The 14,886-nt window shown below is 38.6% G+C and overlaps 1 protein-coding gene across 1 annotated transcript in view; it reads left to right on the top strand.

Moving 5' to 3' along the window:
* Positions 1-14,886, top strand: part of LOC117421141 (mineralocorticoid receptor-like) — a 126,676-nt gene that overhangs the window by 63,928 nt on the left and 47,862 nt on the right. Inside the window, exons 3-4 of the mRNA XM_034035126.3 lie at positions 3,393-3,532; positions 13,590-13,706. Coding sequence (XP_033891017.3) covers positions 3,393-3,532; positions 13,590-13,706 — 257 coding nt within the window. The remainder of the gene's footprint in view (positions 1-3,392; positions 3,533-13,589; positions 13,707-14,886) is intronic.

Below are 14,886 nucleotides of genomic sequence, written 5' to 3'. Positions count from 1 at the left end.
TTCCTGAGACAGGACAACGTGACCTACTTAGACATTTATTATGTTATTATGTTGTTATGTTACAGACACCTGCATTTGAAAGCTATATCTTGAGAAACAGAATTATCTACCAAGTTTATTTTATATTACGATACAATAAACCCTATACAGACCAGTCATTGTCAGTCTCGTAGGCAAAGAAACACCACACTAAAGTATTATTTAACCAGTTTATTCCATTGATTGGCGTTTATGTACCAAACGCTATTTGCATGGTGCATTAAGTTTGGCAGTATTGGCCTCCGTAAAGTATTGCCGATGTCGTGCCGAATTTTACATTATTTCAAGATCTGCACATGCGTCGCTGTTTCTTTGAATGTTGTCCAAACACATCTTAAAATAATACAAAATTCCTCATGACACAGTACTTAATATGTTTAGAGGTGTTGTGAGTCAGCACTTATACGCAGAGCAGCTTAAGATTGAATTACTTCCAGAATGGCTAGCAAATGTGATGTCTGTTAGAGCTGTGTTCAAAGGTTCGAAGATTCAAAGGTTCGTTCGCTCGCCAGGAATCCAAAGGTAGTTCTGAACCTTCGAAGGTTTGTCAGGTGGCATTCACGCACTGTTTTTTTTTTTTTTTTCTCTGTTAACAGAAACCATTTGACAATGTGTGAAAACTATAAATCACACATTAACTGTCAGTCAAATGCAAAAATTGGATCTGCATATTACATAAACAAAAGTTGTTGTATTAAAATCCACTACCAAATCGTTATACGTAGCAACTTTATATGGCGCTGCTGCCATGTATGGAGCAGGGTATAGTATTCAAAGCACTGCCCCCCAAAAGGATATTTTTGCCCATCTATCGTGGTTGTAGTGCTTCAGTAAAATATGTACTGAATACCTAGTGTACAAGACAGTGTAAGAGAAGTGCTATGGTAGAATATGTTTGAAATATACAAAATATACGCTAACACTAATAATTATAATTTTAAAAACCTAGCACCATCCGCTGCTCCCCTCTCCAGCTTGTGTTATTCAGAAGCAAACCTTTAATTTCTTCACTCATCAGAAAAGCGTTGTATAGCCTAAACTGTATTGAAAAAACCCTCTAAACACCTCTGCTGTTTAGGATTGTTTTGTTAAATGCCCAGACAACCAAAAAAAAAGTTGAATGCAAACTGCAAGCAACTGTTGATGTATCATTGAGGCACAACCAATCTCCGGGGTCACTTGACAAGTGTAAGTTCATATTATTATTAATATTTTTAGCAGTAGTAAAATGTGACTGATAACCTTCTTGGAACCGTGACTGTTAAATAAAGATTTGTTTTGCCTATCTGCTGCAGTTGGTGCCACTGCAATGCAAGCTTACTGTATATATCGCAAGCAGCATCATTTACGTGTAAATAAACATGTGTTTTTATTTTTATTGAAATGATAAAAACATAATTACTGTTCTATATAACATATTTTTAAACTACATGTGAATGTTTTATTCCATTTATATGGATTACCTGTAAAATAATAGGATTTTCAATCAAATATAAACAAGTAGCTATGGTGACGTCACCAGTAAATTAGTACCATCGAAGGTTGGAGCCTTCCTTCGGGAATGTGTTCCGAACCTTCTAAGGTCAAAATGTACCCTTCGTTGCAACTCTAATGTCTGTGTGCAGTGCAGTATGGAAATATTTTGGTTTTAAGGTGGATGATGATGGAATTGTAAAAAAATATAACAAGACCTTGTTTTTCTCCATATAAATGATATAAATGAAGCAAAGCACCACTAAGTTAAAGTAAGTTATTGCTTTTCATATGGAAATATCTGTTAACATCTGGAATATTATATCGTAATTATATGATTATTTTTTTTTTGTTTTGGAAGACTTCGATATTATTGATATTGATATCGAAATACATGCACAATATTGATATACAATTTTGATAACGTTGCCCATCACTAGTTTTAAATTGCTTGTTTGCTTTTTCTTTGCGGTCCGGGTTGCTCCAGGGTGATCCTGCGGGCCAAACACCACAGTGTGTTTTTGTATGCTTGTAAGGAATGTTTTGAGCAGTAGCGTTGATGGAGAGTAAAGTTATTGATGCACTCTTGTTGCAAGTCGGTCATAATGGGTCAAGTCAGCGGAACTCCTCCAGTGTTCCAAATCACAGAAACATTCCATAATGGACAAGACACTCAAACAGTGTGCCGGGATCTACGAGTTGTGGGTTATTAAGGTCATTTCTGAAATGTTTTATGAATTAATAAGAATCTAAAAAGGTGTTAAAATTATTAATAAAATACAGTGGAGTTGTGGGGTTTGTGACAGTGAAAAATGATCATCAAAATACAAGTGCATGGTAGTGCACTATAAGGTCACAACCAGAAAGAATGAATCATTATTTATTTTTTTTACCACAACTGTATCTCTCTAATCAAAGGGAGATTCAGAGCCATTTCTGCCAAATCAGAAACATGTAAAATGTTGTTATGAAGTGCAAACCTTATTTTTGTCTTGTTTATGTGTGTTTTGGAGGATGTGTCAGACGTATATTTTAAGTGGCAAAGCATTCATCTCTTTAAGAGGTGTGTTGTAGTTTATGGGGCCTGCGGTTTACAGAGAGAGAGTGACAACTAAGAGGCCCCATCAAGGTCACCAAAAAGACAGTTGCACAAATTGGTTCCTCCTGTAATTTATGTCGCAAAATCACCACAAATCCTGATGTTGTAAGACATCAGAGGCTATGGTAAGGCTACTTCTGGTTTGTGCTTGTGCAGGAGAGCTGTGAGATACACTCTCTCTTCTGTACCAGAAATCAAGTGACCACAGCTAACCCTCCCATCTGCCTCTGCTGGTTATGATTTAGATACTCTGACCTGCTATGCTTCTGACCTTCATCTGTCATGATCACAACTTGCATAGTAACAGGAAGTCCCATGTTCTGTCAGACAACTACAGCTTTCAGATGTTTCTGTCTACTAATAAACTGTTTACTCTTGCTGAAGCAACTTTGAGAAAGCAAGGAAAGGCACAAAAGTGAATGGCATGTGTTTAGTAAAGGGTTTTTTTCTAACATAAGGTCCTTATTAAAGATAAAAAGGAAAAGCAGGAGTTCAGTCCTTAAAATAGTGTGAATAGGACCCCTCAGGATAGAGCACTACTAGATAGAAGGATGTGGTACATAAGCTGCTAATTTACTGAGGGTGATTTTATGAGATATCTGCAAAGAAGCCGACAGAAACTTGAAATTGAACTGCTTGCTTGCTTATCTCTTCACCACAGAAGTAATTTCCCTTATTTTTTGCAGCTGGCCCAGCGAGCTAACTAAAATATAGATTCCTTGTACTGCATAAGTAATTATCTTTATGTCTAATAAACTTTTGTTTGCGTGTTTGTTTCCAGCTCGTCAATGAGAAATTCCTCTTCCAGTTCATCAGCCCCTGCAAAGGTGTGCTTGGTGTGTGGGGACGAGGCTTCTGGATGTCACTATGGGGTCATTACCTGTGGCAGCTGCAAGGTTTTCTTCAAAAGAGCCGTAGAAGGTATGTCTTCTCTGTCAAGTTATATATTGGCTTGTGTGAATAGTCTGCCATTACACCTTCCTAGTCCTTCTCAGGGGGACCCTCCCTCTAGTGTGTGGGTGGGGTAATTCGGTCACAATGCAGATTTGAGCCTAGGTATCATGGCTAACTGAGATCTGAGATAGAACGTTCTCATATTCTATATAACCACGACCGTCAACAGCAATGCATCTCCATATGTCGAATTCAGACAAACCCATCTTTTATAGTCAATACTAAATAACTTGTGAGTTGAAGTTATATATTAAACCGTATTAAAAACAGTGATGATGTGTATTCATAAACATTTTTGTAATGCAAACCTTGAAGATTCCAATGATATGATGCAGGCTGTACTGCAGCTGTTTAGCTAGATGTGCACTGTGTACTTGGTTACCTTACCTGACCTTAATGCAGCAGTTTTTCTTTTCAAGTGAATGAGTCAGCACTGATATATAGAAAAGCACAAGTAGAACTTTAGGAAAACTGTTGGAGCCTGTGCAGCAGCATCTGCTAAGAAATAAATAATAATTGTTATAAAAATGTGTGCTGTGGGAAATTAATCAAACCAAAAAAGCTTCAGAAACATTATTATCCCGCATTTGTGTTACATATCTCTAGCGATGAGCATATAGTACAACCAACAACATACAAGTCACACTTCAGAGTTCAAACTTTTTTTTTTCTTTTTGATAAACACTTACTGAGTTGTGAACTCGGTTGGGACATTCTTTTGCAATAAGTTATTGAAAGTATTAGAATCTGGGGGTATAATTAGGAACATGTTTGTAAGTTAAGGTAAGTACATACAGTAGATGTAGGTCATTACTTTTTCATGATGGTTATAGCTCTAATTTTGTATTTACAGCTGTGGCTGGGTATGTATGTTACGTTCTTGTTTATATTTAGCATCAAGTCAAGTCTGTGTGTTCTTTTAGTTTTCATAGTCTAGACCCAAGTAGTTGAACCTGAAACAATCATAGGTCTTTATTATATTCAAGTCCTGTATTGGAGAATAACTTTTAGCTTTACTGTAAGAACAATTCCCGAAGCCAGGCTATGGTTCTGATTTCATACTGGTCACTTCCATTTGAATAGTCTCATAAAATTGAGAAATACGATCAGGAATGGAATCTTTACTTTGAGCCTAAATAAATAAATTGCACACCTAAACATGTGAGTTTTACAGTTGTGCTAATTAGTTCAGACTTGGGGCTCTGTTCACAAAGCTGTCATTGATTATTATATTATATTATATTAGATATTTAAAGAATGTTTTTTCAATGTATGAGCACAATATAGTTTGTTATTTATAAAAAACGGTTCTATACTGTTAACTTTTTCACAACAGTCTAGTTAATAACCAACATACTGAAAAAAAAAGTAACGTGTCCATACCTTCTTCTTTCAAATTAGTGGTGTCTTAGTAGTTTAGATATTAAGTGGTTTATGTTCATATAGTCATATTTTTATATTCATAAATATATTTACATATTTAGTATTTGTCCAAAGCCATTTCTGTACACATTTGTTTTTGTTTGTATTTTTTTAAAACTGCATTCTTTATATCTTATCTCTTGAGGTAGAATTAGAATACTTTCTCACCCTTACCAGTACAGAATATCATTTCAATCTAGAAATTTCCAGTTGTCAGTAGGTTTGACGTACAAATTACTAGCAAGTTCCCATTTTCCCATACTTAAGGCATAGTTTGAGTAATGCAGTTTAACCCTTTATTGTCATTCCTACTCCTAATAATACTTTTGTTCATGGCTAGTGTTATTTTCTCTCCCCTACCCATCTTTTCACAAATCTAAGCATACGTGACCATTTCCAATCGTACACATTTCCATCATAATGGGTGTCAATCAAACCTAGTATTACAGAGTAGGACCAGAAATCCTGCTTAATGTAAAATAACATAAGCACAAAACACCTGAACTCATAACACTATTAAATGCATTAGCCAAAAACAGTTGTCTACTTATTTTTAAAAAGAATAATTTTACCTCAATCTAAGCTGCCTATGTCAGTGCTGTGTCAACACCCCATGGGCGGGACAGAAGGTCACATACCAACATGCCATTTACCTTGACTGTGAACCTTTAGAAGATTCTTAAAGGTGTGGAAGGTATTTGCCCTTTGGTAAAATAGAAATAGGCAAACATTTTAACGCCAAGTCATTTTCAGTGTAAAACTGAAGATAAAAGTTCCCTTTCAAATACGAAATGTAACCATTACCGTATGGGTATTTACCTTGTAGAGACTGAATAAGATAGACCAAAGCTGCTCTCTGAGCCAGTGACGCAGTCATGGTCCTTTCAAGATTGACCTGACAGAGAGCCTTGTTCAGATAAGTACTTTTTACTTCTATCTACTGTATATTTCACATTTATTGTGATTTTACACAAATTATATGTGATATTAATATAATCACTAATAGTTTACTAATTGTGCGTATTTTGTGCACTACAGCTTGTTGCTTGTTACCTCCCACTGCTGCCTTGTTCCCTGCATGATCGTCCTGGTTCCGACACAGTATCGACCCGGTGCTACAGTCATTGAACTGGTACCGACCCAGTCCTACACAGTGGTGTGCTATCGACTGGTGCTCCAGTTACCGGTCTGGTAACATACCGATCTCGCTCGGGTCTTGACTTGCCCAGACGATATCTATAAGTAAATTGAGGCAAAAACTGTACAACTGTTTACTGTACACTGCTTTGCTTGCTTCTTGCATGCCTGGGTTTTATCCCTGTGAGACATGCAAGGCCAGTCTGCCTATTGAGGACAAGCATGGCAGATGCTCTTCCTGCCTGGGGCCAGAGCACGCCAAGGAGGCACTAGCTAATTGCAGCTTCTGCGAGTTTTGTGCACCTGAGGAGGCAGGCAAACAGGAGCTGCTGTTTCCATCTGAGGACGTGGAGTCTGACAGTGCTTCTGCCGCTGATTGAGGGACGTTGCAATTTTGCAAGTGCCCTGGTCTACAGAAGGCGAAACAAGGCAGTCCATCTTCGATGATGTGCCTACCATCTCTTCTGTGTCCCCCCAGTGCACCCGGATTTTTTTTTAAATCCAGTCTTCCTGGGATCACCCGGCAACAGCTCCTGCTCTTTTCCCGGTCAATGGACGCCCTATATAGGGTACATGACTTGGAGAAGCCGGGCCTGGTCCAGTTTCCGCCGGTGGGCACTTCTATTTCTGCCTTGGTCCAGGCGGCTAATTTAGCGCTCCTGTCCAAGGACACTACCTGCCCCAACAAGCAGTGCCAGGTTACTGAGAGGATTCTCAAGCATGCCTATTCAGCCAGTGCATTAGCCGCTAGGCTGGGCAATTATAATAGCATCCTGGTACCCTACCAGTGCCATTTGCTGAGGTTCCTTACTGAGAACCACAGGCCATCGCCACAACAGGTGAACGAGCTGCGTCTGGTTAACAAGAAACTGCTCCGTGTGTCCAAACTCAACGGGCAGACTGTGGGTAGGAACCTGGCTACGCTGGTAGCTGCATGTAGGCAACTTTGACTTTTCCAGGCATGCTCCAATTACACCAGGGCATATGTTTGGTTCCACGGTGGACGAGATGCTGCAGCGCTCTCACCAAGCGCAGGAATCCATGAAGGAGCTGGTTCGCGGAGGCTTTAATAGGTTCCGCCATCCTGCGCAGAGACAGAAGCCGCAGGCCAAGTCACAAGCCGAGCAGCAGCCCTAGTACTTTACTGCCACAGGCCCAGGCCCCCTTTTCAGGGAGCTATCTGGAGTATTGGCGTCAGTGTGCCACAGACATCTGGGTGCTTACTGCCGTTCAGACCAGCTACTCACTGCAGTTCAAGCATGGTCCGCCTCCCTTTAAGGGCATGACTGCAACTTAAGTCAAGGGTGGTATCTCAAGAGTTAGCACCTCTGCTGCAAAAATTGGCTATTTGCATGATAGACCCCCTCTAGTTAGAGGAAGGGTTCTGCTCCAGGTACTTCCTAGTGAGATAGATCTCTTTGCCTCCCAGGAATTAACTCACTGTCCCCTCTGGTTCTCCATAATAGGAGACAGGGACCTGCTGGTAATAGATGCCTTGGCACAGCAGTGGCCGAGGAAAAGTGTTATATGCCTTCCCACCGCTCGGCCTGCTCCCACTGTGTCTTGAGAAAATCAGGCAGGACTGGGCCAGGTTGCTTCCAGTAGCCCCTTATTGGCCCAGGAGACTGGTTTCAACCCTGATGCAGCTCCTGAGCAGCCAGCCATGGAGACTGCCCAAGTGCCGTAACCTGCTCTGTAAGGCATTGGGACCTTATGGCATCCTGACCCATCGAGCCTGCAGCTCTGGATCTGGCCCCTGAATGGCTGCCTTTGAGTCGTCTGGGGCTTTCTAATAGGGTCATTGACACTGTGCAGAATGCCAGAGCACCGTCCATGCAGTAGGGTGTTTTCCAGATGTGGTGTCTGCCTCGTGGGTTCAACCCCACAACCTGTCTCATGGCAATTATACTGCAATTTTTGCAGGACCTTTTTGACGAGGGAAAATCCCCCTCCACATTAAGGTCTATCTGGCAGCCATTTTGGCTTGCCGTGTCAAAATTGACTCGTCTCCCCAGAAGCTCACTTCCTGCTGGGACAATTTTTAAAAGCAGCATGGAGGCTTCGGCCGCCTATGAAAGATTGTTCCTCGCTGGAGGCTAAATGTAATGCTTAATGCACTCATGAAGCATCCATTTGAGCCCATGCATTCCTCTGAGCTGAAATTCTCCATAGCGAAAGCCTGCTTAACATTTCCAGAGGCCAGGACAAAGGTTATGCCTCGTACCAATCCTGCCTTTTTGCTGAAGACAAGATCTTGGATCTGTGGAATCGGAGGCTTTCCTTCCACTTCTTTTCCAGTCTGACAGGGAGCAACAGCCCTCCAGAAAAGCTAACTGCCAATTCCACCAGGGGCTTGGCAACTTCGTGGGCTTTATTCCTGGGTGCATCTGTCAATGACATTTGCAATGGTTACATAGAGATGTAACCATTAACCTTCAAGGTCACTGCATCTATAATTGCAGCAGGCTTGAAGGTAAAATGACAATAAGATCTGTGACTGCAGACTGCATCACTGGCTCATAGAGCAGCTCTGGTCTCTACAAGGTAAATACCCATATGGTAATGGTTGCATTTCTATTTCAGGGAACCAGGGTTATGATAATAACCTAGCATTTGAAAGTATTTGAAAAACAAACACCAGCACTGATCAAATAATATTTGTCTAAGGCCTGGCAAGAAACTTATATTGTTAAATGTATTCCTTTATTTTTGATGGATGTAATTTATTTTCAAAGAAGTAATAAAGTGAATAATTTAATCTGATGATTGTTTCCTTAGAGAAAAACGTTTAGCTGTGGAATTAAAATGGCCAGTCATGTGAAAACCAAGAACTTGATAAGTTGTCCTTGTTATCGCAACTCTGATCTTGACGTAAGGGGCTATTCTGGAATTGTGTGTGTTTAAAGAGAAATTGTCCCTTGGGTCTCCTTGCCAAACTCACCCCATTGACAATGACAGCAGCAAAGCAGACCACCCTTAGAATTCATTCTTTGGTGTCGCTCTGGAAAATAATTAAACAGGCCATAAAACGACTGTGCCGCTTGAGTGAATACAGTATGAAAATGATCATTCTAGTTGTTTCCATCAAATCATTTTACAGTTAAGTTGTAAATACAGGACTATGTGACCACCTTCCTGGATGAAGCAGGGGCATCACTAATGTAAAGCAGGTGTGGAGGTTTTTAGAGGTAGTCACTGTTAGGCTCAAGTAATGTTTATAACCAGGGCTTAATTTGTGCCAGATTGCACCGGATCCCAGATCCTGTACCATTTTGTATGACAGGCAACAATTAAACAATTAAACAGTTTTCAAATGATCACCCGATGAAATTATAAAAAAGAAAAAGGTTTTGTTTTTGCAAAAAAAAAGCTCTCTATTATGATGGTTCGTTAAGGCCATTAAAAAAAACAACTTTGCTATATCAAAATCATAAGATAATTTATCTTGTGATCTCGAGAAAAACATTCTGTTCTCGTGATCATGAGATAATTTATCTCAGGATCTCGATATTACCATTCGATTTTTTTTGTGATCGCAAGATAATGTATCCCAGAATCTTGATAAATTATCTTGTGAAAATGAGATAACGGAATGGTAATATCGAGATCCTGAGATAAATAATTTTGTGATCTCGATATAACGAAGAATTGTTTTCTTCCCGATGGCCTCAACGAGCCGCCGTATGCTATACATGTGTAATAATAAAAAAAAAACACTTTCCTGTTACATGAATTGAATGACAAAAGTGTACTGTAATGAAATATATGGGACGAGTTAGAAAATTACCAGTTTATTACACTGGGAATGGCAAAACGACAAAAAAATACCGTTCTCAACAACAACAGTGTCATCGATCCAGTTTCTCAGATTAGTCAGTCCACCAGATTAGTTGGTACATATTGGAGCTACTCTAAATAAAGGTCAGTACATTATGTCTAGAAACAAAAACGGTGTCCCTCGTCCTTTATTATAAGATCCGGTACCTTTTTGTTTACAAATTAACCCATGCTTATTACTAGCTCACCACTGCACCTTCCACGTAAAACACCATATTTTCATCACACAGGCATTCATTTGCTACAAATCATTTCAATCTACTTGGTTATAACTGAACAGAGTTTTCAACGTAAATCAGTTAACAGTATCCAAGTCGAATCCATACTGAATGTTTCAACAGAGCGACAGACAGCTAGAATGTACTTTTCCTCTGCTTCTGTCCTCTTCTACAGTTTTAGCTCACAGCAGTTCAAAACATGTAAAGATAAAGTTATTTTCTAAATGGCCGCTCTAGTGCACTGATAGTGTAAGGATTATTGCCCACATTGTCAAACAGGTAACACAGCAATAACGATCCATGATGTGGCACGGAATAGAGAAGCCAGAGCACTTGTTGTTACGTTGTTACAGCTCTTCCTGCAGTGATTTAGAGGACAGATCTGAAATGCACTAGAGCGGACATATTGAAAAAAAACTTTAAAGTTATAAGTGCAAAAAGTTATCAGGATGTTAACAATGAAAAGAAAAATTACAGGTACGTTATTTAAACAGTTGCAGCAGCACATGGGGACATATAACGCTATCTTTTTCGGAACCCCGCTACTTACTCTGTGAAGACACTTTTTTTTTTAAAATCTTAGCCAAAAATATATTACATTTTTTCAGTTCAGAAGGGATGGGTACCCTGCATTTTTGCTACTAAAACTGGGAGATTCTCCAGATCTGATGTTTTTTGATGCCTGAGATCTATGGAGATAGGTGAAGATTTGCTAAACTCACATCTCTCGTTCCACCTCTGAACACACTAACCCCGTTCAGCCAAAGCTGCAGGTTTTTATACATGTGACCATCTCCAGATTAGTAATAAATGAATCAACCTGGAGACGGTCACATTCTGCATGAGTTTAGCATGGATGGGGAATTTTAACCCCATTCATGCTGTAAAACAACAACAACAACAAAGCATCATGTATTTCAACACTAACAATACATTTAAATAATACTAATAATACAAAATAATACCAAAAAAACTAAATACACACAGGGGCGGGGTGTACCCCATCACAAGATTTTAGTTTTTTGCTGTCTGTCGGCTTCATATTGTATATCTGGAACGTTCGCCCAATGTTTGCGAATCAAATTGCATTATGGGGGAAATGGTAACCTTACCGTGTTATAACCGATTCCCCATTATAACAGGTTGCATTATAACGGGGTAGCACTGTATATGTATACTGGACTTTTATGCCTTGCAAAAAAAGATTTTCAGGTATTAATTGCCTAAAAGTTTGTACTAGTTTTTTTTTTTTTTTCTTATCTTAAGAAACCTTATAAAGCTTTTACTGTTTTGTAATGTTTAACATTTAGACGGGGAAAAAAATCCCTTTTCAAAACATGATAAATAGTTTCTGATAGGTGTTTATTAAAAATATTTTAATAGAAAATACTTATTTTATATTATAGTAGTTATATATTTTCTTTGAAAAGTAATTGAAGTTAAGAATCGTACAATTTTACCACACACATTTTTTTATGAAGTTCATGTTACATTGAAGCGATTCTGATTAACCTAAAAACAAGGCACATATTAAAAATAAATAAATAAATAAATAAATGTAATAGCTACCCTTGTTGTTGTGTTCTTATAGTTCAGTATAAAAAGCCTTGGATACCAAGCCCACTAGAAAATGGAATGCAAGTAAAAATTTCAGATAGGGTCCTATTAAAACAGGAAGTGAAGTATAGAGTTGTGGTAGGACAGTAGTGGCCAGTGGTTAAAGAAGGCTTGATACCAGGAGGCCCCTGTTCTAATCCCCGCTCAACCACTGACTAACTGTGTGTGACCCTGAGCAAGCCACTTAACTGGTTTGTGCTCTGTCCTGCGGATGAGACATAAAACTGAGGTCCTATTGTAAGTGACTCTGCACCAGTTGTGGATGCATAGTTCACCCCTTAGTCTCTGTAAGTCGCTTTTAATAAAAGCATCTGCTAAATGACTAATTATTAATAATAATAATAATAATAGTAATTTCACCTCAATCAAAGTAAAAATGAAGCTCAATAGAAAAACAATAATGACTTTGTGAGAATGCTGTTTAAGAGGGAATGAATGGCATTATTATTATTATTATTATTATTATTATTATTATTATTATTATTATTATTATTATTTATTTTCTTAGCAGACGCCCTTATCCAGGGCGACTTACAATTGTTACAACATATCACATTATTTTTTACATACAATTACATACTTTTTTACACATTATTTTTACATACAATTACCTATTTATACATTAAGCCTTGGTTATTTAATAGCTGCCCTTGCTGTCATGTTCTTATACCAAGCCCATTAGAAATGTGTACTACTACTGTATGGTCAGTATGGCCAACCTAAGCAAATGTTGGATAAGCAAGTTAAAAACAAACACAGGAAGTTTGTTATCTGTGAATGTATAATTGTTTCTGACAATAATTAACCAGATTCATGGGAATAGAAAGTGTTCCAATGATAAATATCTATATTTACTTTACTCAGAATACAAGGGAGCATCACGTTTCCTGTGTTGCCGCTGCTGGTTTTCAGAGCAAGAAAAATGGTTTTATGTAACAGTCATGTGACCCTGCCAGAAATAGAGTGAGCTTCGGCTGCTACTGCAGCTACCACTGCTAGCCTGCTACCAAATTAGCCTGTAGCTGTAGCTTGTTATATTCATTTATTTTACCAGCAAACTGTGTTGTTTTAAAAGGAGGCACATTTCGGTCAGCTAAAGGGGTTGTGGAAGCTTTGCATTGCTGGCTGTTTGGGTTCACTCAGATAAAAGTTGTAAAAACATGTCGATCAGAGGGCTGCAAAGTTCTCATTTGTGTGGGAGTTCACACAGTGTTGGCCCTGAGTATATAAGGTGCATTGCAAGCCATAATGTAACGTAATTGGCCTGAAATAAGAGATACTGCACTGTGACAGGATTGAAGGTGGGGAGAAGGGGGAGGGGTTCAGCACAGCTACACTATTCTTATGTACATACCCAATGCAGCCACCATAAAATAAACATATACTTGCATGTTTACCTGAAATACAGTTTGTTACATAATTCTAGGAAAAAGTACTTCTTATTAAAAAAAAATTGCACATCAGGAAGTTGCAAAAAGGTGTTCCATGCATTTTATTATAGCGGCAGCCCCTCTATTTGAAAAATACATATTATAATTAAAACACTGTACTTCCACCTCCTGTAATACTAACCACAAACCTGTTAAATACTATAGGACTAGTGTAGGATAGGTAGGTGTGCTACTTATGTATTTTTCTCCGTATTTTGCAGCACAATTGTGCACCTATAGTAAAGAGATAAATCTCTGCAGCATATGCATTTTAAATCTGGATTCTTCCTGATGTCTCACTGTTATGGTGAAATGTGTTTGCTTGTCAAGCTAACATTTCTGTTCTTTTTGCTTTTGACCCAGGACAGCACAACTACCTGTGTGCAGGAAGAAATGACTGTATTATTGACAAGATTCGTCGGAAAAACTGCCCTGCTTGCCGGGTACGGAAGTGTCTCCAGGCTGGAATGAACTTAGGAGGTACTGTATGTGTACTTCTGTTTGCTTGAGTTGTGACAGGAACCTTTGTGTCCAGATAACAGTGCACAGTTAAATTAGATCAATCTGAATACAGTCGTAATATAGAGAGCATGATAGCAATCACAACTGAGTACCCAGTAGCCTTGTGTGCTTGCTGTGCTCTGCTTCATGTGTATAGGACAAGGTCAGTTACCCCTGTGTAATAACTTACTTAATAATAAATCAATACTGACTCCGATGCTAAAAAGCTTAGCTTATTTCCTGTCTCATGATTTATATATATATATTTCTTTTTTTTTATTAGGGTGCATGCTAACATTACCAATTGAAACACAAAAGTTTGTTCTGTGTCCAAAAATCTCAGTTCTTTTTTTTTTGCGGTTGTTCTAGTGCTATAATAGTCTGGAAGAGCTGTTTTTATTGGGCGATTTTATGTAGTTGCTTGGCCATTTTGTTCTGCTGTTATGGAAATAAAACATTCACCGCAGTTTAAAAAAGGGGAGGCAACAAAGAAAGAGATAAATGATTATAGGACTACACCCATGTGGCTGACGCCTATGTCACTGAATTAGCTGCTTACTGTGGACACAGATTGTCTCGAGAAGGGGTTCCATTCAGGAAACATTAAAATCTGCAGGGACACATGACAGCTTTTTTGCTGAAAAACATATAAAGTTTATTTTTTTCGATCTTATGTATGTATTTATTTTTGGCTGTGTGTTACAGTTGATAGGCACTGTAAATGTAAGTTCTTAAGTTTTGGTTATTTCATTCTTTGCAGAAATACCAACCTAGGAAAACCAGTTAAATAGTGCTGTTATATGGAAAAAGAAATAAAAAATAGGAATCAATATACTGTATGTACTGGCTTATGAGATTAGTTTACTTGTCTGCTGTTTTGAGGTATATGTCCTGTAGTACTAGATCAGTCTGCAGTTTGTGAAACATCTCAATTCCAAGAATATCTCGTCCCTATTTACTTCGGTTGGGAAAGTGGGAGTTTAGCCAGTATTGGAATTTAGCCAGGGCACTAGATGACTCTCTGCTCTTGCTCTTCAAATTGTCTGTCACTGGGACATGGGTGTTATAAGTATAACTTAGGAGAGGTGGGATTCAGAAATGATTTCAATCCTACCACTCTAAAAGCACCTCTGTTAAATGGGTTCTCTCAGCCCCATGG

Source organism: Acipenser ruthenus, chromosome 1 (assembly GCF_902713425.1).
Source record: "Acipenser ruthenus chromosome 1, fAciRut3.2 maternal haplotype, whole genome shotgun sequence".
Classification (NCBI taxonomy): Eukaryota; Metazoa; Chordata; class Actinopteri; order Acipenseriformes; family Acipenseridae; genus Acipenser; species Acipenser ruthenus.
This window is presented reverse-complemented; position numbering and strand designations above follow the sequence as displayed.